The sequence below is a fragment of the Python bivittatus genome, unplaced genomic scaffold (genome assembly GCF_059951505.1).
Source record: "Python bivittatus isolate LINGU-HERP-01145 unplaced genomic scaffold, Pbiv_v1 ctg000020_np1212, whole genome shotgun sequence".
Lineage (NCBI taxonomy): Eukaryota > Metazoa > Chordata > Lepidosauria > Squamata > Pythonidae > Python > Python bivittatus.
This window is the reverse complement of record NW_028277030.1, coordinates 66,073,117-66,095,174: the sequence shown is the minus strand read 5'-3', so window position 1 is coordinate 66,095,174 and position 22,058 is coordinate 66,073,117. Positions and strand designations below refer to the sequence as shown.

The following is a 22,058-nucleotide window of genomic DNA, read 5'->3' as shown; positions in this document are numbered from 1 at the left end:
AAATTAATTTCTGAGGTTCAGTTACATTTGCCAAACAAGGCCAAAGTTTTGCTTTCTTGTTGACATGCCAAAGCCTCACAGCACATAATCACTGCAGAATTCCATGTTATATTCAGGTTGGTTATTTATATACCAGGTTATATTCAGGCTATTTTCAGGCTGGTTATCATAAATAAGGACATACAGAATTTTACTTGACATTTGCTTGATTGTGTCAACTGAGGCAGAAGCCTCAGCCTCCTAAGAAATGAAAGGAAAAGAATTTCCAAGCACTTCTGGTCCTCTATAAATCTTTCCTGCCCTTCTCCTATTCTTTCTCTTCACCCTTAGTAGATGATTGGAAGAAGGAAGAAATGACATACTTGTGAGGGGTTTTACTAACCATCTGAGGCAAATAATTTGTGTTATCTTTTTGGATCACTAGAATGGGAGATGAGCCACCTGCATTACTCCCTAACAGTGATATTGTTTAGTCTTGGTCACTAAGCTCAGATGGCCAACCAGCTAAGATAGTTCCCAGCCTCAGCAGTTTTTGTCCTACCTTGTCTCATATTCACCTTAGGTACTCTAAAGACCTTCTGGAGGAACGAAAGTACTGGACAGGACTATTACTACTTTGTTCTGCAGTGCACCAAAACTCAAACAAGAGAAATAAAAGAGGCAAGTGATCCTGCCTAGTATCAGAAGGATTATAGACTGTGTGTGGGGAGAGGTGGATGGGAAGTAAGTCTGTCAAAAAAAGGTACCCGGCATGGGGGACCAGAACCTGGGAATGCAGTGCCCAGGAACATGTAACACCCTTTTTCACCGTCTGAAATGTTGACAAATGTACAGGATTAACACAACCTGGTTACCCAAAGGCACTTCCATCTGAAACATGATACCCTCTCTTGGTTTTCCTGACCCCCGGATTATTTCTTCTACTAAACTGCCAATACACAGCCATCTGTCATATATTTTACATCAAACTCCTAAGTCTTTGAGAAAAACAAAATAACACAGATATGGATAAATAGATAGGAGACAGAGAATTTTGGTTAGAAAATGCATTGCAACAAAGAGGCCCAGGGGATGTGGCAGTCATTGCTAAATTTGTGATAAACTATGTTTTGTATAATTATCATTTTCTTAATTCTGGTCTGCTGAATAAAAGGCAGCTGGATTCACATTACAGTAACCAATAAATGATGCTTTACAGCTGCAGTGGCTTAGTTCACACGTTGCACTAAGCCAAAACCGTAAGTCATATGGTGTGAATCCATCTATTTTGGAGAAGGACATGGAACAATTCCATTGACTATTTCAGAAAATAGGAACTGTGGTGGGATGGGGTGGATGACATGGTATATTTGAATGCTCTGTTATTGAGAAAGTCTTACTACATAGAAAGCTGGTATATCAGAGCACTTAAACTATAAAGCTTCCTGTATATCAGAGGCAAATTTGCTTTCTTGTGAGGAGAGGTGTCTCATCTAGAAGTTCTGAAGAGACAAAAGGGCTGGGCTACCTCCTTCTTCTCAGTGTAAATTGACTTTTAAGAATTTGCCAGACTGTGACAATGTGTCTTTTGTTGTTTTACTAGAAATACGTATGCTGAAATTACCCACACGTCAATGAGAAAGCAGTTTAAAAATGAAACAAAGCAGAGTTTGAAATGTTCTTCCTGTGCTCCCTTGTTCTCAGCTATAAGTTTCAAAATTTATGTTGGCTCTTTTTGCCCTACAGCTTCAGGTTTTTCCCAGCTAGGCTTACTAAGCTTTGTAAATAGAAACAGCTACTCTCAAAGCAGAGAACATAAAAAGAATGGAATAATATCTCAGCTAGGAGGCTCCATATGTTGAGGGCAAGGTATACCACCTGAAAGAAAAAATAGGATTAGAATTGCTCTAAGTACCAAGAAGCCAGAAATGGTGACTGCAAAAATTATAGTTTTGTAAGCGTATCACATTTCAACAGCAACAACAAAAAAAAACAGGGGAGGGGGGCATTTTCTGGGCACATGCAATTGAAAAATGTTTTGTTAAAACCACAGTGTTTCCCAACCACAGCCATAATTATAAGACCACCTTTTCAATGTCACTGCTCTGATATTGAAGAAGGCAGGGCACAAAGCAATGGCCATGACAGGCTTTAAATATCCTTGCTCTCCAATCTCCCCCCTTCCTGCCATGCCTTCTAATAACCCTGGATCTAACACAGATATGATAGTGTACAAACATGAAGATTATGTTTATAGCTGAGTATTGATTTCTTTTGGTTTCCATTTTTGGTTGTGTGGTGTTTTTGGAGGAGGACTATTTTAGTATGTGGTGAATATTTTAATTTTGCAATGTTTATGGGTTTTGTTTTTGACGATCTATTTAATTTGATCCGATTAGTTCTTTTATTGTTTTAGGAATAGCCATCTGGGACTGGCGTCTTATCAGATACATACAAGAATAAATATCCAAGATATAAAATCTACACAAGTGCCTAAACACAGAAATGTAGTTTCCAAAATACCTGGCAAGCTACTTTTCTAACACAAACTACCTAGCTTAGTATTTATGTCACTTACTGGCAAGAAGCTGTTTAAAGTTTCCATCATGGGTCTCCCCCAGCCCTCCCTGAAGACTGAACATGGGACTTTACAGATGAAAAGTATGTGCTGTGCCATGAAGCTATAGTATTTCTCTTCCTGCTGCTTTCAATAAGCTGACTCAGTCCCTGAATCTAGAGATTTTTGCATCATCAGAACCACAAAATATTATCCTCTTGCATATGTATGTATCTGCATATGTTCTCCAACCACTGTATGGACAAGCAGAACTCAACAGTAGGAGCAAGGAATGGAGAACACTTCATACAATGTGATGAAATGACTGTCCATAAGGAAGACCAGTTTATTTCAGTAGAATGTCCACATTAGTGTGCTGGAGATCACAAACATTTTTAAAATTTCTTCATGATGAAGCAGATTTGAACTAATGGCAATCAGAGTTTGTCTGGCCTAGCAAATCTGTCACACTAGATTCTACATTTCAGTGCCTTTATGCCGAGTATTACACAGGACAAAATGTTGCATACTATAAAAGTAACAATTTATTATGAATACATTGGAAACCAACATTATTCAGGTATCACCATCTTTTGTTTAATGTTTTAGTACGTCTCTGGGAGACCACTGAAAAACAGGAATGTAGATACTCACATATACATAGGTTGTAGCTGTAAATGCGATGTCTTCTGTGGGCCTTGATAGCCGTAAGAGTCAAATCCACCTATGAAATCAACTGAAAAAGGAAGGTATTGCTTTGATTGCTGACATCATTCTTAGAAGGGCTAAGTATCATGATTTAAAAACAGCTTTCCACAAATACTTGGCCAGCTCCGTCCCTTCCTGTCTTCAGAAAAGTGCCAGTCACAGATTAATTAGTATATATCTGTATACTAAAAAGGATTATATATTGCTTGTGCTGCCCACAAGCAGTCCACCTAAGTGGTGTGTATAAATCACACATTTGTTGAAGCTGCAAATACTGCAAAACCATTCATTTGCAACTTCCAAATGTTTTAGCTAGCTGTGATTATAAGTGTCATACATCTGCTGTCACACTGTGATTCTCTGAGAAAGAGATGCAAGAAGGTGGCTGATGCTTTTGAAAAAAAAGGCTTCAACATGGGTGGGAAGGAGGGAGAGGGGGAGAGATGGAAAAAGAAAGAGAAAGAGAGAGAGAAGCCGGGGGGTGAGGGGAGAGAATCATGATTTTATTGATCCATGGGGGAAAAATCCAAATTTACAGTAAGATAATGTACTTATTAACACCAACAACAATAACATAAAAAGCTTCTTGGCTTTGAGTTCTCCAAAACTTTTAATTAGGCAAGATGTTACGAAAAACAGAGAATAAGGAAAAGCAAAAAAAAAAAAAAATCCATATATTAAACTGGATATTTAGACTATAAGGTCAGTAGAATAAAGTCAGTCCCAAAATGGAGGCCCAAGTTAACTTTATTGATATCATATTATACCAATCATTAACAAATGATTAGTATAAAATAATTGTTATTTTTCTCAGTTCTGAAAACAAATACATTTAGTTCAGTCTATCTCCTGTCATGGATGCGTCGGCCTGGCATCAAGGAATCCACATGTGCTGGTTAGTATTAGACTGTGTAGGCTGAATATAGGGAACCTTTGGTGCTTCAAATGTGGCTGAACTTCAAGTCCCAGAATTCTTGCATGTTGGCCAAATGGTCTGAAGTCACAAGGAATTGAGAGCCCAACTTGTGAAGAAGATTTCCATCTCTAAGGAGACATGTCTAATCCTTATATTTTCTTTGACCCAGCACAACAAGTAAACACATTTTATATAGTAAATTTATGGATAACCCTGTAAACTTGTAATTTTATGTCACAAATTATTTTAATATTTATGGTAACAATAAAATCTACATGATGGTAAGTTTGCACTACACGTGTGCACACGAATCACTTCCCTTAGCTCAGTGTTGTCCAAACGTGGCCACTTTAAGATGAGTGGACTTCAACTCCCAGAATTCCCCAGCCAGCATGGCTGGCTGGGGAATTCTGGGAGTTGAAGTCCACTCATCTTAAAGTGGCCACGTTTGGACAAAACTGCCTTAGCTTGACTTGGTCTTCCTTTCGGGCAGTTGCTTTGGGTGACCCTGAATATGCGACCCTGAGTCGCTTCCTAGTGAGATGGGCGGTGACCAAATTTGAAGTATAAAATAAAATAAAATAAATATTATTGTTCTGAAAGATCACACACTTCCAGGTCCGATGGCCCTAAAGAGCAGAGGGCTACAGAATTGTGCAAACCATACTACAGTACCATATACTCAGTCCTGTCAGGAACAGCTTACATAGTGGCCTGACTGAAATAAATTTTTATTCTGACACATTTAGAACATACTCCCAATTGTTGCTCTTTCCACTAGGCATTTTAGCTTGGCAGTGCCTAAAAAGCTGCAAAAAGTTTCATCAGCTTCTTTCTAATAACACAGGTATAAAATAAATACCAACAGATGGTCTAACTCCTAAACTGTTTTATCAAACACACTTTAGAGGTTTGCTTTGTATCCGAAAAATCATCATCCAATATTACCACTAATTAAGTTTCTTCTTTCAGAAAAAGTATAAAAGTGCCAAGATATCTTCTCACTGATATAAAACATCAAAAGCTTAGAAGTACTTTTAAAAGAAGGAATTATATTAAATCTCATGAAGCCCAAGGATCTATATGCTTATCTGGCAGGAAGTTTGACTGATGATTTCACTGAGGCTTTAGTTCTCTTTATACAAGAATGTAGCAACATTTTAATTAGGAAATAAATAGAAGATTCAAACATGCTAGTACCTAAATTACCTCTAACTACATTTCACATGCAAAAGGTGATGCATGAACACAACATAGTCATCTTCTTACAGTTCTCCTAGCTTTTCCTAGCACTGCTTCTTCTTTTTTTTCAAATTGTAAACCTTAATTAACAAAGGGAAAAGGAGAATAGCATGCAGTCACTATTTTTGCTCAGCCTCTGACTGAGGTACAGAGGGAGTGAGCATCCTGCTCTGGGCAATGTTATGTTGGGAAGCCAACACAATTTCTTTCTCTTAAAGAGATTTGCCTTTTACTTCTGTTAAACATTCTCAAGCAGAGTTCTGAAACTTTCTGAGCTGGTGGGCACATTTGGAATTTGAAAACATGTGGGCCTTCTCACAAAATGGCTGCTTTCAGATCTTCCCCATCCACGGAATGGCAGCCATGGGCATATAACCAAAGGTCTGATTTAGGACTTGTTAGCCTCTCTATCTCCCTCTCCTGCAAGATGCTCCAAATTATCTCAGCTTACCTTTGTTCTTTTTCTAGTCGGGTGGGCATATTTCCAAAGAACTGGGCTGTATCCATCCATCTTTTAAATTTTTTCAAATAAAATAAAATAAAAATTTCTTGCAAATAAAAATGATACTAGAAACTAGCAGTTTGCTTTTCAGCATGAAAAATTCTGATTTTTTTAAATTAAAAAAAATGTTTAAAAGATAGGAAAAAAATAATGTGTCAGAGAGCCTAGTAGCACCAAGGGGTGTCATGCAGACAATTTTTTTTATGTCTTTTAACTGCCCAGAGTTACCGGGAATTGGGCAGCATAACAATAACTATAGTATCCTGGTTCTAAATTATGCTTGTGTTACTTTAGCAGCTTACTAAAGCATCTGGATGATCTGAAGCAGCTCTGAATCTTAGCACCAACACGAAATTTTACACTTGGCTAGCAATTTAACTCTACAATTTTATTTTGTAATTTGATTTTTTGAAAAATTGTGTCTGAAATTCCAGTGGAAATGAATTATGCAAGCATGGCCTCAGATTTAAAACATTTGGAGTTAATAAAGGTAGTCCTCACTGAACAACTGCACTTGGGACCAGTACTCTGCTGCTAAGCGATGCAATCATTAAGTGAAACATCATGTGACTGCTCCGGAGTTATGTCAGTTCCTCTGCAGTCATTAAGTGAATCACCTGCAGTTGTTAAGCTCATCATGTGACCACGACTTGGAACTTACTGCTGATTTCTCCATTGACTTTGTTGTGAAGCTCATGATCATATGACTGTGGGACACTGTGATGGTGGTAAGTTCGAGGACTGGTCATAAAACTACTTTTTCAGTGCTGTCGTAAGTTCGAATGGTTGCTAAACAGGGCAGTGTTAACTGAGGTCTACCTGTAATTCTTAGTAGGGATGTGAACACCCTTCCAAAGAGGTACTTTGAAACATGTAAGTAATTCAACCTCTGCTTGAATTACTAAAGCAGCCACATCTTTTTCCAGGCTTGTGCAGTTTGCTCCTAGGGCTGCTTCCTGCTGTCTCTGCATGCCTGTGTGACAAAGTAAAGGGATTGTGTATGCCCACACATATATATCTGCAGAGATAACTGTGAACAGCTTCTGAAATAGTCACATGAGTCTGGAAAAAGACATAGCTGGTTTAATGATTCAAAGACAGATGCTTTGCTTATGCGGCTGCACTTTGTAAAGTATCTCATTCAGATGCTTTGCAAAGACCTAATATTTAGTGTGCTCAGAAGGGAGATATTTAGTGTGCATGGGTGGCACCAAGGCTTTTTTCATCACAGATGTGCAAATGCTTCCCAACTGTTGAAAGGAAGAAATCACCCTTTCTGAATAGCAGCCTAATCCCTGGTGGCTTTCACAGGCCAGAGTTTTTGGACAAGACAGGATGGAAAAGAAATAGCCAGTTCAGCTGCTGTTGTTTCTCTGAACCCCTTGGATAAGAAGGGCAGGAAGCCTCTGGGACTTGTAACAACAAAGAAATTGCTGTGTTGAATTGTGATTTTTCTCCCTGCACTGCTCACTTTGCAATCCAGAACAGCAAGAGACAATGGGAAAAGGGCAGAAGGGCAGTTTAGAAATCTACCTCTCCACTTTATAGGCAAAACTGAAAAAATAAAGAACACCAGCCACTACGATGAAATGCCTGCAATGATATTAGGGAGGGAGAAAGAAAAGGAATTGCCCTCTCCCTGCACTGGTGTGGACAGAGCACAGCCTGATGGATATACACTTAAGCACTACATCAGCATTGTGTGGGAAATCTATTGCAATTCCATTTGTAGGATCCAGGGGAAAAGCAATAAGTGTGTAGCTCTAGGATTTTGTAGCCTGGGTTGGTTCATGATGTGAGGTTCTAGGATGTCTTGGTGCCAGTGACTCATGAGACTATGGAAACTGATTGAGCCAGAGTAATAAAGTAAATGAATGACTTTACAATCCGTCACTGTGCAGCACTGGGTAATATCAGGCCTTGCCTTGCCAGTACAGAATCCACCTATCCAGTTCGGACATCTAAGTTCACTTCAGACATCTACCTTATGATATTCAGAGTGCTAACATTATTTAGTTGTTTTGTTTTTTATAGTATTGTATTTTGATTCTGTTGTACACCACCCAGAGTCTGTATGGATTGGGTAATTTATAATGAGGGAGGGAGGGAGGGAGGGAGAAAAACATAGATCAGATTTATGATGAAGTGTGTTCCTGGCTGAATTAGCTGCTGTATTTTCCATCTTCCTTTAGTCTAAAAGAACTTCCATCTTCCCCATTTACATCTAGTTCAATAAACTAATAACTCTGCTGATGTCACTGAGGGCCCTGGAAACTTTCTTACTCTTACACTCAAATAAAGGGAATAATTGTCACCTCCTTCTGTATCTATCATGCAACAATTGGTCTATATCACTTCCATGATAATACCTGATGGCTTCAAAGTGTCTTATAAACCCAAATAGTGCAAATGACTTTTGTGCTTAATGCAGCTGCTCCTATTTATATTCAGAATCCCCTCATATATTTATTCAATGAAAAGATTTACATTCACTTTGGCCATTAAAGAAATAATATGCTGTGGTAATAGCTGCTGGAGCAAACCAAACCAAAACCAAAACCAGACAGTAAAAGTTGTAGATCATGTTTTTTTAGAACGCCCTTTTACATAACAATCTGCTATTCCCTTCTATATCTATGGACATCTTTGGAAAAGTTGCTTTTTTCCCTACAAGAAATGAAAACTGCCCTGAACAGTTGGAACACTGATGATAATTGTATAGTTGCGAGACAGCAGAGTGCCAGATGAAAAAAACAGATGGGCAAATAGGAGGAACAGAACATGGTATAAAGAAGCACTATTGTCTTTCTCTAACAAGAAACAATATGGTAGAAAATATTTTTATAAGTGGTCAGTAGACTAGCTTCATGCATTATATGTTCTTCATAGAAGCTGCCTCCGGTGAATATGTCCAGGTGACATACAGAAATAGATTGTATATACTGGCTTAAAATGCATGAGGGCCACAGGTTGTGTGCATGCTCTATGCTACAGTCAGGCACATGACATTTCTGTAATTGGCTGATAGGTGTGGAAATTGAAATACAAACAGTGTATCATGGAGTGTAGTGTCCAATGACCTTTGTTTGATGCCCATGTGGGGAAAAACCTAAGAACTAGTCCTAAATATCCACCTCTGTACAATAGTATGGTTACTTAAAGAATTAAATATTTATAAATGTAGAGGCACAGATGTACAGTAAAGATCATTATAGGAATAACCACATAAGTGAGTTTCTAGTACAACTTAGATATGCTTAACAGACTGTGACTGAATGTAATTTCACCTAATTTGTCTGTAGAAGGTTTGGATCAATACAATGTAAACAAAATGCATCTGTATGAAAAGAAAAATGCTTGTCCTTAGTTCTTTTTTTCTTCTTCTTTTTCTTCAGAGATCTCTCTGAGCTCTGGCCTAGTTCCAGCCTAGTGACAAACTCAACAATGCTAAATAAATGTATAGTAACAAGAGCCCTACAGAAAACAGCCAGGTTTTTCATGCCCATTTCACTTCATAAATCAAATGTGGATAACTGCAAATATAGGTAGTCCTCGACGTATGGCCACAGTAGGGACTGGAACTTTGGTTGCTATGTGATGTGGTCATTCAGTGAGGCATCACATGACTGCGCCCAATTTTATGACCTTTTTTTGCTATGGTTGTTAAGTGAATCATGTGGTCATTAAGTGAATCTGGCTTCCCCCATTGATTTTGCTTGTTGGAAGCCCCCGGGAAGGACACAAATGGCGATCATGTGATGCTGGGATGCTGCAACCATTGTAAATACATGCCAGTTGCCAAGCGTCTGAGTTTTAATCATGTGACTGTGGGGAAGCTGTGACGGTTGTAAGTGCGAGGACTGGTTGTAAGTCACTTTTTTCAGCACTGTTGTAACTTCAAATGGCCGCTAAATGAATGATCATAAGTTGAGGACTACCCATACCCCCAGTGAAAAATAAACAGAGTCCTAAGCATCACTCTTCACATATAGTTTTGGAACAGAAACACAAAATCATTTCCCCAACATTTTCATACCTAAAATTTGAGACAGATATGCCAGCACACAAAGGGATAGCAATGCATGTGTGAATATATATACATATATACATACATACATACATACATATATATATATATATATATATTCACACATGCATTGCTATCCCTTTGTAAAATTCAGAATGAACTCCACATTGCCTCATGAAACCTGGCAGCATGAACTATTCCCCAAAATAAATATGCACAGAAATAGGATATCCAGTTAAAGATAATTTATTTGCCTTAGACATTTTTAAAGCTACATAAACTTGTATTATTTGGCCCTACCCATTCTTTCCTATCCTTTCAATAATTAGATGCTTCTTTTCCTTTCCCTTTTCTTAATGAGAACAATATATGTATGCATGCATTATGTACTACACAGATGAGGAAGATGAGGGAGATCACCAACATCAACTGTTGGGAGTTCAGGTTTAAAAGATCCAAGTAGACGTAATCCACGTTGCACCCATGCATATCTGCATAAGTTTTGCTCATGAGCAAAACTGACAGTGACCAGTACTGGAAAAAAATATGGTAGCAGGACAAAAGGAATTCAAATTTTTACCCAGTGTAGAAAACATGAAACAAACTCTAGCTGCAGTTCCATGCATGGTTATCTGAATAAATCACATTGTGGATGTACTTCCAAAAAACATATATAAGATTAGGCTGGACACGAAGGTTGCTGTTGTTTTACTTATGTGCCTGTGTGCTCACTTTTGATTTTCTCTTTTTCTCATTTTAGAAATTTCATCCAGCACATATTTCAATCAAGCTGGTTCCAATGCACCTCAAAATGCTGGGGTGGGGAGGACCAGAAAAGTCTTCAACACATAGCTAGTCAATGTTATGCTAGTGTCACTAGTCAATGATTGTGTAGAGAGTGCACTGGAATGTTAAAGTGAAGGAGAAAGTGAGGCAATATTACTGGTGAAATGGATCTGTGAGACACCAAGGACAATTAACAAATGGGTTGTAGTAACAGCCCTGTGGGATCTGGCTCATGAAATGGAATATAAAATAGAAGAGAGCAGCTGGCTAGAGAAGAGAAAACAGAGGCACTGGCACCCTTGCCATGCCAGCAACAGAAAGGGCCACAGGGAAAGGAGCTGTTCACTTATAGAACGATATGCATAACTATGAGATGAACAGTTGAAGAGCAAGAGGCGGTGTCTTCTGCTTCTTCCTCTTAGGTTGCATGATTAAAAACTGACAAAATTACACACAGAGACAGACGAAATAAAGCGGTTCTTCTGAGTCACTGCAGTAAGTTATTATGGTAAAATGATCAGCACGTGTCAGGTAGAGTGCTTGAGCTTTAAATGGAAACAAGATTTCTTCCATTATTGGAATTTCATCCTGTCAAACGTGTATATGCAGGCGCCATCCTTTCTGTGACATTTCATATTTGTGAAATACTGCTGGCAAATCCCCTGTCAACATCCAGCCAACTATTGTAACCAGACGTGCTATGACAAGTCCCTGCCTTAAATTTATGAATTTTGAAAACATATAAACATGATGGTTTTAGAAAAGACTTTTCGGGAAATATTTTATACACGCGTGTGCACACACACACACACACACAGATCAGGACTGGATACAGGTACAGGTTCAAGAGTGGAATCACCATCAGCCACCTCCTCTACATGGATGACATCAAGCTGTATGCTAAGAGTGAATGAGACATTGACTTGCTGATCTACCTGACATGGATCTACAGAGAGGACATTCGGATGTCATTCCGACTGAAGAAGTGTGGCTGGATGGTAGTAAAGAGAGGGAAGGTTGTTAAGACCGATGGGGTGGAACTACCAATGGGCCACATAGCAGACATACCTTGGTATCCCACAGTCGCATGGGAACCACGACGCAGAGGCAAGGAAGACAGCAACATCCAAGTACCATCAAAGGATAAGACAGGTCCTGAAGAGCCAGCTCAATGGGAAGAACAAGATCCATGCCATCAACATGTACGCCCTGCCAGTCATCAGATACCCTGACAGTATAGTGAGCTGGCCAAAGGAGGACATGGAGGCTGCTGATCTGAAGACCCAGAAACTCCTCACAATGTATGGAGGTTTCCACCTGAAGTCCAACACCCAGAGACTGTACACCAGCTACAAAGAGGGTGGGCGGGGTCTGTTGAGTGTCAAAGCCACTGTCCTGGATGAAACCCGGAGCAACCATACTGAGTACATCAGTAAGATGGCACCCAAAGATGAGCTGCTGAGAGAATGCCTGAGGCAGCAGCAGACATGGGAGGAAGTTCAAGTGGAGGAAATATCATGGCAAGACAAGCCCCTGCATGGGATGTACCATCGACAGATAGCTGAGGTGGCTGCCACTGGGAAATCCTATCAGCGGCTGGAAAGGGCCGGACTAAAAGACAGCACTGAGGCACTGATCATAGCAGTGCAAGAACAGGCACTAAGCGCCAGATCCATAGAAGCAGGGGTCTACCACACTAGATAGGACCCAACATGCAGATTGTGCAAACAGGCCTCAGAGACAGTCCAACACATAGTGGCAGGGTGTAAGTTGCAGGCAAGAACAGCATATACTGAACAGCACAACCAAGTAGCTGGCATTGTGTACAGGAACATCTGCCCAGTGTATGGGCTAGACCCTCCCAAGTCCAGATGGGAGATTCCACAGAAGGTTGTGGAGAATAACAGGGCTAAGATCCTGTGGGACTTCCAAATCCAGACGGACAGGCAGGTACTAGCCAATCAACCAGATATCATGGTAGTAGACAAAGACCAGAAGACAGCAGTAGTGATAGATGTAGCAGTGCCAAGTGACAGCAATGTCAGGAAGAAGGAGTATGAGAAGCTGGAGAAGTACCAGGGCCTGAAGGAGGAACTAGAGAGGATGTGGAAAGTAAAGGCCAAAGTGGTCCCAATGGTGGTAGGAGCACTCAGGGCTGTGACTCCTAACTGGGAGAGTGGCTCCAACAGATCCCAGGAACAACATCAGAGGTCTCCGTCCAGAAGAGTGCAGTGCTAGGAACAGCTAAGATACTGTGCAGAACCCTCAAACTCCCAGGCCTTTGGTAGAGGATCCAAAATTGAGGAAGACACATACACCCATAGGGGTGAGAGTGGAACACACACACACACACTGATCAAGTGTCAGACCTGGCTGGTGGGGTGGACGTCATGAGCTTTATAGCAGCAGAAAATCCCTCCTAAACTCACTACTTCAATTTCAAACAAAATAGAAATGTGCTAAGCACATTTAGATACTTGGGAAGGGAGCAACCCTGGAGCTTAAAAATCTGGATTCACAAAATAATGGACTATTCTTTTAGAAAATTTGATAGCTTCATTTCATTTCCTTTTTTTAAAAAATTGTTACTTAAAATAGAACATAATGCTACACTTCCTTGCTTGGAATGGTAGGGATATGCCTGTTTTTTAATTATGTATATGAGTAGACACAAATACTGTAGGATCTCACTCTTAGAAGGCTGGATAAGCACACCTTTCAATCGAGTAGAAAGATTAAAAAAGATAAAGATAAAGTTGAACTTAATTCCTAGAGCCTAGATGTTCACCATATAATTTTCCTGGCTACAGCACTGAAGTAATTTGCTTTTTTCTGGGATATTATTGGACTTCCTAACCTTGACAAAAATCCTGATTTCCTTGGTAGTCTCGCATCTAATATTAATGAAGCCCAATTTGGCTTAGCTTCTAAGGCCAGACGAAGTTGGCTATGCGCTACCAAAGTGTTACTCATCGCAAGTGATGTCATGCATTCATGAATTGTTTCCATTTGCCATTTTCCAGATGCTTAGTTGAAGTAAATGTTAAGTTGAACACCTCTTTTCATTTTAACCCTTTGAAAAATGATCTCCATGTTTCTTAATTCATCTGGCTCTTAGGTCCTGATTTGGAGTGGGTCTTGGACAGTATCTGACTAAATGTTAGAAAAAAACTTCCTAACAGGAAGAGTAGTTTGATAGTAGAATTACTCAGAGAGAGGTGGTAAGTTCCTCTTCACTAGATTTTTTTCAGCAGAGGTTAGACAACCATCTTTCTGGGATGCTTTAATTTGGGTTCTAGCAACCTGATGGCCCAAATATCCCCTTCCAATTCTATGGTTGTATGACCATTCAAAACAGCAATTAATACTACATGGTGATCTGATCTCCCCATCAGTACAATTACTGGAATGCTGGAAAAATGTCATGGGTTATGCAGAAAACATTTGCAACTGCAAAAGTAAAATAACAGTCAAGACAGTCATTGGATCACAATTTTGGAATGGCCATCAAACCTTTGGCTGAATTCTTCCCAAAGTAGAATCTATACCCCCGGGTCTTGATAAAGAGTCCTTATAGTCTCTACTAAAGCCTCCAAGACACCCTAAATCACTGCTGAGCAGTTTGTAACATCTGGAGGTTCTTCATATTTAAGCGCAACTTCCTGTATCCTACCCTCTGAAAAATAATCTGCATGTTCCTTAATTCATATGGCTCTGAAGATCTGAATACATTTACAGTGCTCTCACATAATCTCTTTCCTCACCTGAAAGTTACTACTTCCCCAGCTTCAGCTAGGTTTGCTACACTTCATTGCTCACTTCATTGTTTTGTGAAAGAAGACTGTGGCAATGCAACAGCTGAGCAGTCACCAGCTACATTTCTCCATGGAGTAGCCTTACTTCCTCTTGAACTGAAAATAGGAAAATGATTCTCTCAGTTGTTATAATGTTTCTCTCAAACCTTAGGGCACTTAAGATTTTATGGTGTAGTCTCCCTGCCTCAAATACATGGAATTTTAGAAAGTGTAAAAGTGTCATTGTCTTTCCTTGGTTTTTTACAATCTTTCTTACCATAGGAGAGATGGAATAGCTACATAGTATATCTTGACTGGTTGCTCTAGGTGCCTCTGCATTGAAATCTCCTAAACTCATGTTCAGCTTTAACTCTTTTGACAGTCTTTCAATTTGTTTATTTAAAACATGCCAAGCTTTGATTGCTTGCTGGTACCCATCCTCAGTGTTTTGGCCCTCCTTCTATTTCCTATACATGTACTCCTCACTTAACGACCACAATTGGGACCAGAAACTCCATCGCTAAGTGATGTGGTCATTAAGCGAAACATCATGTGACTGCAACTTGCAATTTTACTGCCAGCTTCTCCATTGACTTTGCATGTTGTAAGATAGCTGTGAAGATTGCAAATGGTGATCATATGACTGCAAGATGCTACAACAGTCATAAATGTGTGCTGGTTGCGAAGCACCCAAATTGCGATCATGTGACCATGGGGATGCTGCAACAGTTGTAAGTTCGAGGACTGGTCATAAAGTTACCTTTTCAGCGCTGTTGTAACTTTGAATGGTTGCTAAAGAGGGCAGTCATTAACTGAGGACTACCTGTATGAGTCTATTTTACAGCTAAGTTCAACACATTACTTATTCAGCCCATCTCTTCTTGACACCTGTCCCCTCTAGGCTGCCCTTCAGGCATGTAGATTTGAACTCCCAGAATTTTGAGTCTTGACAATACCTAAGTGGGCAATTCTGAGAGTTGGTCTGCATATCCAGGTTAAAGAAGACTGCCCTATTGAAATTGTTTGCAATTATGCTGTCAACAGTTTGCTTTAAAGTCACTCTTACTATTCTTGAACCTCCTTCTTCTTGAATATCTGTATTCATTGGATCCTATGTATCCTAGCCAGTATTTTTTTAGCTTTCTGAAGTCATATTTCCTAAAGTCCAGAATGCAGATTTCTGGGAGTTGAAGTCCACCCATCTTAAAGTTGCTGAGGTTTTGTAGTGTAGTATAAAGTTGCTGAGGTACTGTAGTGTAGTATAACAGGGTTCCTTAACCTCAGCAACTTTAAGATGGGTGGACTTCAACTCCCAGAAACTTTAAGCTCTAAGCTTAAATAAGCTTTTCTAATTTATAGAAAAGATGCAGTATATTCAAGGCACTATAATCTCATGAATCCAGGACTTCAGACTGCTCTGGTACTCACCTGCTCACAAACACCTATTACGTTTTTATTCTACTAATAGTGTCAGCATTGCCCAAGTCTTCAGAAATTGTCATCACTAAACTGTAAAACCTGAAGGTCTGTGAGCATGGAACAATGTAGACATTCAGAGGATTCAAAAGAGCCTACATTTCATGAATAAAATTCAGAGCACTGAGAAATGTTTAGTTGAACCAAGATATTTCTAGAATCATTTCCATAATAATGTTTCATTTTACATATGGAGCATTCTAAAACTGTCCCTGAAGGATTTTCAAATTGACTGAATGCTTCAAATAAGCTGAGGAGAGAAAAAAGGGAAAGAAAAAAAAATGCAGGCAGTGCCCAATCAGTGCCATTTAGAGATAGCACAAGCTATGAAATAAATCTCTAATGAAATAAGTTGTTAGTGGATATTGCTGTGGACAATTTTATTACAAGAGAAATATAGGGAGAAAACTGGTACACATGGAGGAAAACTCCAGCAGGAGGAATGGTATTCTGAAGCTTAAAGCAAGTATAACTCACAGCCATCATGCCCAGACATTCTACCTTCGGGCAATTATTTTCTTACAAACTCAGCTGGACAGGACCCCCTGAATACTTTCTATGAAGTTGCTCATGGATGCTTTGGGATGCATATGGAATTTGGAGAGCGCTTAGATTGGATCTTACTCACTGGAAGTGTTTGCAAAAGCACCAAACATTCTTTTAAACTTTCATATCTCAGAGGGAAAAGAATGGCTCTTTTAGAAAAGGTTGTCCACCATTACTGCTTTCATCAAGGAACTCCTGATACATATTCAAGAAGCCATGGAGATCCTCTGAACACAGTTTGGAAGAGCTGCTATTCATCAAATCAGAGCAGAAATAACACTTTAGATTGGGTAAATGTTGGTGAGATTACAGTAGATTTATTTTCACAATGGCTTCTAATAAAAAGTATGGCTAGCTGAAGATTTGTTATGGTTTTGTTAAATTCTAAGATGTGATTATTCTATCCGCCCTGTGTATAGTGTACTGTAGTGTAGTATAACAGGGTTCCTTAACCTCAGCAACTTTAAGATGGGTGGACTTCAACTCCCAGAATTCCCCAGCCAGCATGGCTGGCTGGGGAATTCTGGGAGTTGAAGTCTACCCAACTTAAAGTTGCTGAGGTTGAGGAACCCTGTAGTATAGTATAGTATAGTATAGTATAGTATAGTATAGTATAGTATAGTATAGTATAGTATAGTATAGTATAGTATAGTATAGTATAGTATAGATTTATCTAAGATTTTCTCCAGGAGGTCAAGGAGCATATAAGGAATCATTTTATCCTCATAAAACACTGTAGGGCAGTGTTCTTCAAACTTGGCAACTTGAAGACGTATGGACTTCAACTTCCAGAATTCCTCAGTCAGCAGCTGACTGGGGAATTCTGGGAGTCGAAGCCACACATCCTCAAATTGTCAAGGTTGAGAAACACTGCTGTAGGGTATGAGGTAATTTGGCTTAGAGCAGTGACTAGCCCAAAGACACCACTGATTTTCTATAGCTGATGATGGACATGTACCTGAGTTTTCTTGGAGTCAGTACAATGTGACACCACACTGTTATTAAAAGCGTCAAACTAAAGTGCCAAACATTCTGTGATTAAAAACACTTTGTATAAACTTAACTACATACACACACATCACGATATTCCTTTTCAAAGTAAGAAACATTTTGTAAGGTGAAGGAAAGAAGTAAGCAATAGTAAACTAAACAAAGTAAAGACATGAGATAAAAGAAGAAAACATAGCTAAATCTAGTTACTATCTACATAATTCACAGTACCTCTCCATACCTTGGAAAATATCCTTTCTTCCACTGTGTCTATATATTGCTTCATATATAGTCTTTCGTTCTTTAAACCAGGGTTCTTCAACCTTGGCAACTTTAAGACGGGTGGACTTCAACTCCCAGAATTCCGCAGCCAGCAAGGCTGGCTGGGGAATTCTGGGAGTTGAAGTCCACCTGTCTTAAAGTTACCAAGGTTGAGAAACCCTGGTTTAAACTTTTCACCTCTCTTTTTTTATGGATTTCCTCAACTATCAAACCATGACTTTCTCAGTCTTCTTCTTCCTCTCAACCCATTAACTGCTCTTTCATATACGTATTTGTTCTGTGATTTAATCTTCATTTTCTGCAATGTACTTTGTTCATATTGATTACTCACATTTATATTCAACCTACATTCATTCAGCTCCCACTCATTCTTGACCCTATCTCTTCTTGTGTTATCACATACACTTTCCAAGTATCACATTCCTACTGTATTACCGTACTCATCTAATTCCCACTTTAATATAACAAAGTGGGCAGAAACCAGTTACTTTTTACAAATGTTCATTCCCACAACAGATGGGAATATTTTACAAATGTTCATTCCCACAACAGATACAACCAACTACTTTTTTCCCCAGTATTTGCATATCTTAACATTTCTCTATCTCGTTTCCCACCTTTAGTAAACATTCTATGAATGTACAAAATTCATCTACCTGTTTTGATTTATGAATAACTTATAATAATTCATTCCATTTTCCCAATTGCACACAACTACCTTGGTCTTGATACATTAATTTTTAGATCTATAATCCTGATTGCATCACATAATTTATCTAACATTCATTTAGCCAGAAGTATTGTACCATCTGTGTACAACATATATTTACATCCCCAATTGACACACCTCTAACATCATCAAAAATGTTCCTAATACATTCCTCCATAAATACATTAAACACCCAAGGGGACATAAAACATCCTAATTTCATTCCTTGCTCAGTGTCGAACCATTCACTAACCGTTTAATTTATTCTCATACATTTTTACTTCCATAACATATCTCTCTGATTTCATTCAGCAGCCAACATTCAACATTTGTGCAAAATGTTCATAATTCAAGCTATTCATTTTATCACATGCTTTTTCTAAGTCAAACAATATGCATTCATTCATTCACTCTTTTATTAATTCATTCATATAAACATAACTGCAGGCAAAATTTCTAAAACAACAAAACCCAAATTCTTTTAAAGCACTCTGAATAAGAATGTTTTACGATGCATGTGAAGAACTCGAAGGGCCATAGGAAAGCAGATCTCAGAAGTGATCTCATGCCACAAAACAAAAACAAAGCCAAAACCCCACCCTGTAAGAGTTCCCACAAACCAATTCAAAGGAGACTCGAAGCAAAACATTCATAATGATAAAGAAATACATACTCTGGTTTGCTCCAGGGAGCCAGTAGGCCAATCTTCCTCCCATCACCGGGTATTCAGCTGTAAATTTTAGCAGGCCAAAACTCAGGTGAGAGTTTGAGAAAATAGAGATGTGATTTTCTTTATTAGGTAATGTATTTTTAAAAAAATAATTAATAGTGCACTGGATACTACTTTAGAAGCTTCTAAACAGTATTAGCCTGTTAAGTTGTCAAAATGCTAGTGGATGAAAAGTGTGAGAAATAAAGCAACATGCAGTGGATAGATGCATAACTTTGGGGACCCTCTGGATATGGTTTATCTTTCCCACTGGATTTGAATCATAATTATGCCACCATAGGTTGTTATAATGTAACATGAATCAAGCCATGGTTTAAAAATCAGGAGTGCATCATTCTCTTCCCCTGTCCCCAAATCTCTTTATCCTTGCATGTGAATTCTTTTTGTCTTCCTCAACCATGATCCAACACATATAATTTAGGGTGATTCTAACTCCTAGTTCATAAATCCAGATAGTTTCCTTTCTTTAAACCATGGTCTGCTTTGGTTAAGATTCTGACTGAACCAGTTCAAGAAACTATATGAGGAGTAGCAGCAGAATTGAAGGCAAGTTAGGCAGCTAAAAATGAAAGTCTCCCAGTTTCTATAATCACTACTTTTCAAGGTTATTATTCAAAGATTGGCAGAATATACAAATTTTATTTTCCCAATGTTGGTTGTGAGGTATATTCTTTCAAGAAGGATTCTAATGGCTTATTTCATTTGTAGCCATCAGTTCAACTGACATCAGATTCATATCTGTATATGTGTTTTTAAAATATTATGTTTATAATTCTTCCATATAACAAGACTATATAACAGATTAAGAGAAAAAGACTGAATAAAATTCATGGTGGTCCCAATCCATTTATTATACTGTGATTGGGTAGAATATTAAACTGTTATTGTTATTTAACAGTATTGGATATCTATTGAACAGAATCTTAGGACAATGATGTGATACTAAATGGAAACATTACTTCCTTTAAAGCTCTTTCATTACAAATATATGTTTCAACTATTCCTTGAGGAGGTGGTAACTATTGTTCAGAAAAGAAAGGCCAAGTAAATGTTCAGGAAAGAGGAGAAGATAAATTAATATATAGGAAGCCCATTGACAGCACCACTTTCACAGTGCAATTCCATTTATTAATTGTTTTTGATTGCACAACTATTCTCTTAGCAATTTTCTTAACATCAGCTTTATTAGTTGGAAAGGCAGCAATCCATAACCAATTTTCTTTTCATGTTGTGCTTGTTCACATATAAATTCAGACCTTTTGTTCAAAATATTTGCAATTAATACCTCAAACAAAAGAAATGCAAATCCTACCATCTTCCCGAACCAAAATCCTTCAACTCAAAGCCATTTATAATATGCTAAAATGAATTGGAACTCCCACTTTGAGCCTAACCCAATTTTTTACTGATAATAGGCATGGATTCCCAAAGGCACTCCATGCATCTTGATAGTAACATCCTAATTTCCTTTCCTGGTAAATGTTTTAAATAAGATTTTAGTACCCAAGGAAATTAACCTTTAAATTAATTGTAATTATAAAATGCAACCACTGATTTTGTCTTCAGCCTAATTACTTGCTATAATTTAAACCAGCCGTACTAGCTGGTTTTACTAGCTCAGCTTTAAGTTTAGATTTCTTGCAGATACAGGGAGCCAATCTGATTGAAGTATCTGCTTTTATCTGTGATAACATTATACAGATTTTCCTCTTCTGCCTCTACAAGGCCAAAGCTGTTAAATTTCATATAATACTCCAGACTGGGCTTGATACCATTCAGGGCTGAATGGGAAAACTGTCACTAATTCCATGAACATTTCTGCCTGTTTCTTAAGCACAAATAATCAGGTTTCACAACAGCGATCCAAATCATTGTTGTACACTGTACTGGTGTCATCATCTATAATTAGCTGAATTGTTCATCATGTCCCTGCTGAACAAACAGGACAATATTCTAATGCATAACTGAATGATTCAATATATTTTGCCTTCAGGTAAAAAAAATGAGCTGGAGGAAACTGTGTGAAAAAATGGCTGGAATGGGAGGGGTTAAGGCACATTATCTTCTTTGAGTTTATTTTTCTGAGAATGGCATCTTCCCATGGCAGCTTTTCATTAAAGACAGTATCTTGAGCCAACTGCCCACATATATCCACTGTAACATTAGTTCTGCCCTTATAGTTCAAGTTGTGTAAAAACCATGAGTACAAAGGTCTGGGGTTAAGTGCTATTTGTACATACACAATGTCTGAGATTCAAAAAGTTACTATGCAGTGCATTGCTATGGCAGTGGGGATATCTTTTCTTTGAACATTATTTCATACCAAATTACCCATTTCTCTTTCAAAATTTCTGTGTCTGAAGCCATGCCATCCAGCTCTTTCTTTGAAAAATATTCTCATTCCTTATCATTATTGAATAGTGACTATGAGCTGTTCACAATGATTTTAGCTAACAGATTGAAGGTTATATTACAAGAATATATTTATGAAGATCAGTGTGGATTTTTACCTAAAAGACAATTAAGAGATAATGTTAGAATGATGCTGGATATTATAGAATATTTGGAACAGCATAATGAAAAACAAACTGCATTCATCTTTTTGGAAGCAGAAAAAGCTTTTGACAATTCAAATTAGCCTTTTATGGTTAAAGTTTTGGAAGATTTGAACTTTGGAGAGAATTTTATAAAAGGAGTGAAATCAATTTATAGATCACAGAAACCACAAATTATTGTGAATGGAGACTTAACTAAATCATGTGAGATACAAAAGGGAATGAGACAAGGTTGCCCACTGTCTCCCTTGTTGGTTAT

At 38.3% G+C, this 22,058-nt stretch overlaps 1 protein-coding gene across 2 annotated transcripts in view; it reads right to left on the bottom strand.

Annotated features, from left to right (window-relative positions):
- Positions 1-22,058, bottom strand: part of NKAIN2 (sodium/potassium transporting ATPase interacting 2) — a 585,360-nt gene that overhangs the window by 2,430 nt on the left and 560,872 nt on the right. Inside the window, exons 6-7 of one of the 2 annotated variants that reach the window (XM_088140293.1) lie at positions 19,188-19,244; positions 3,191-3,272 (exon numbers count right to left, since the gene is read on the bottom strand). In XM_088140293.1, coding sequence (XP_087996419.1) covers positions 3,191-3,272; positions 19,188-19,244 — 139 coding nt within the window. The remainder of the gene's footprint in view (positions 1-3,190; positions 3,273-19,187; positions 19,245-22,058) is intronic. The other variant, XM_088140294.1, reaches the window with a different exon arrangement.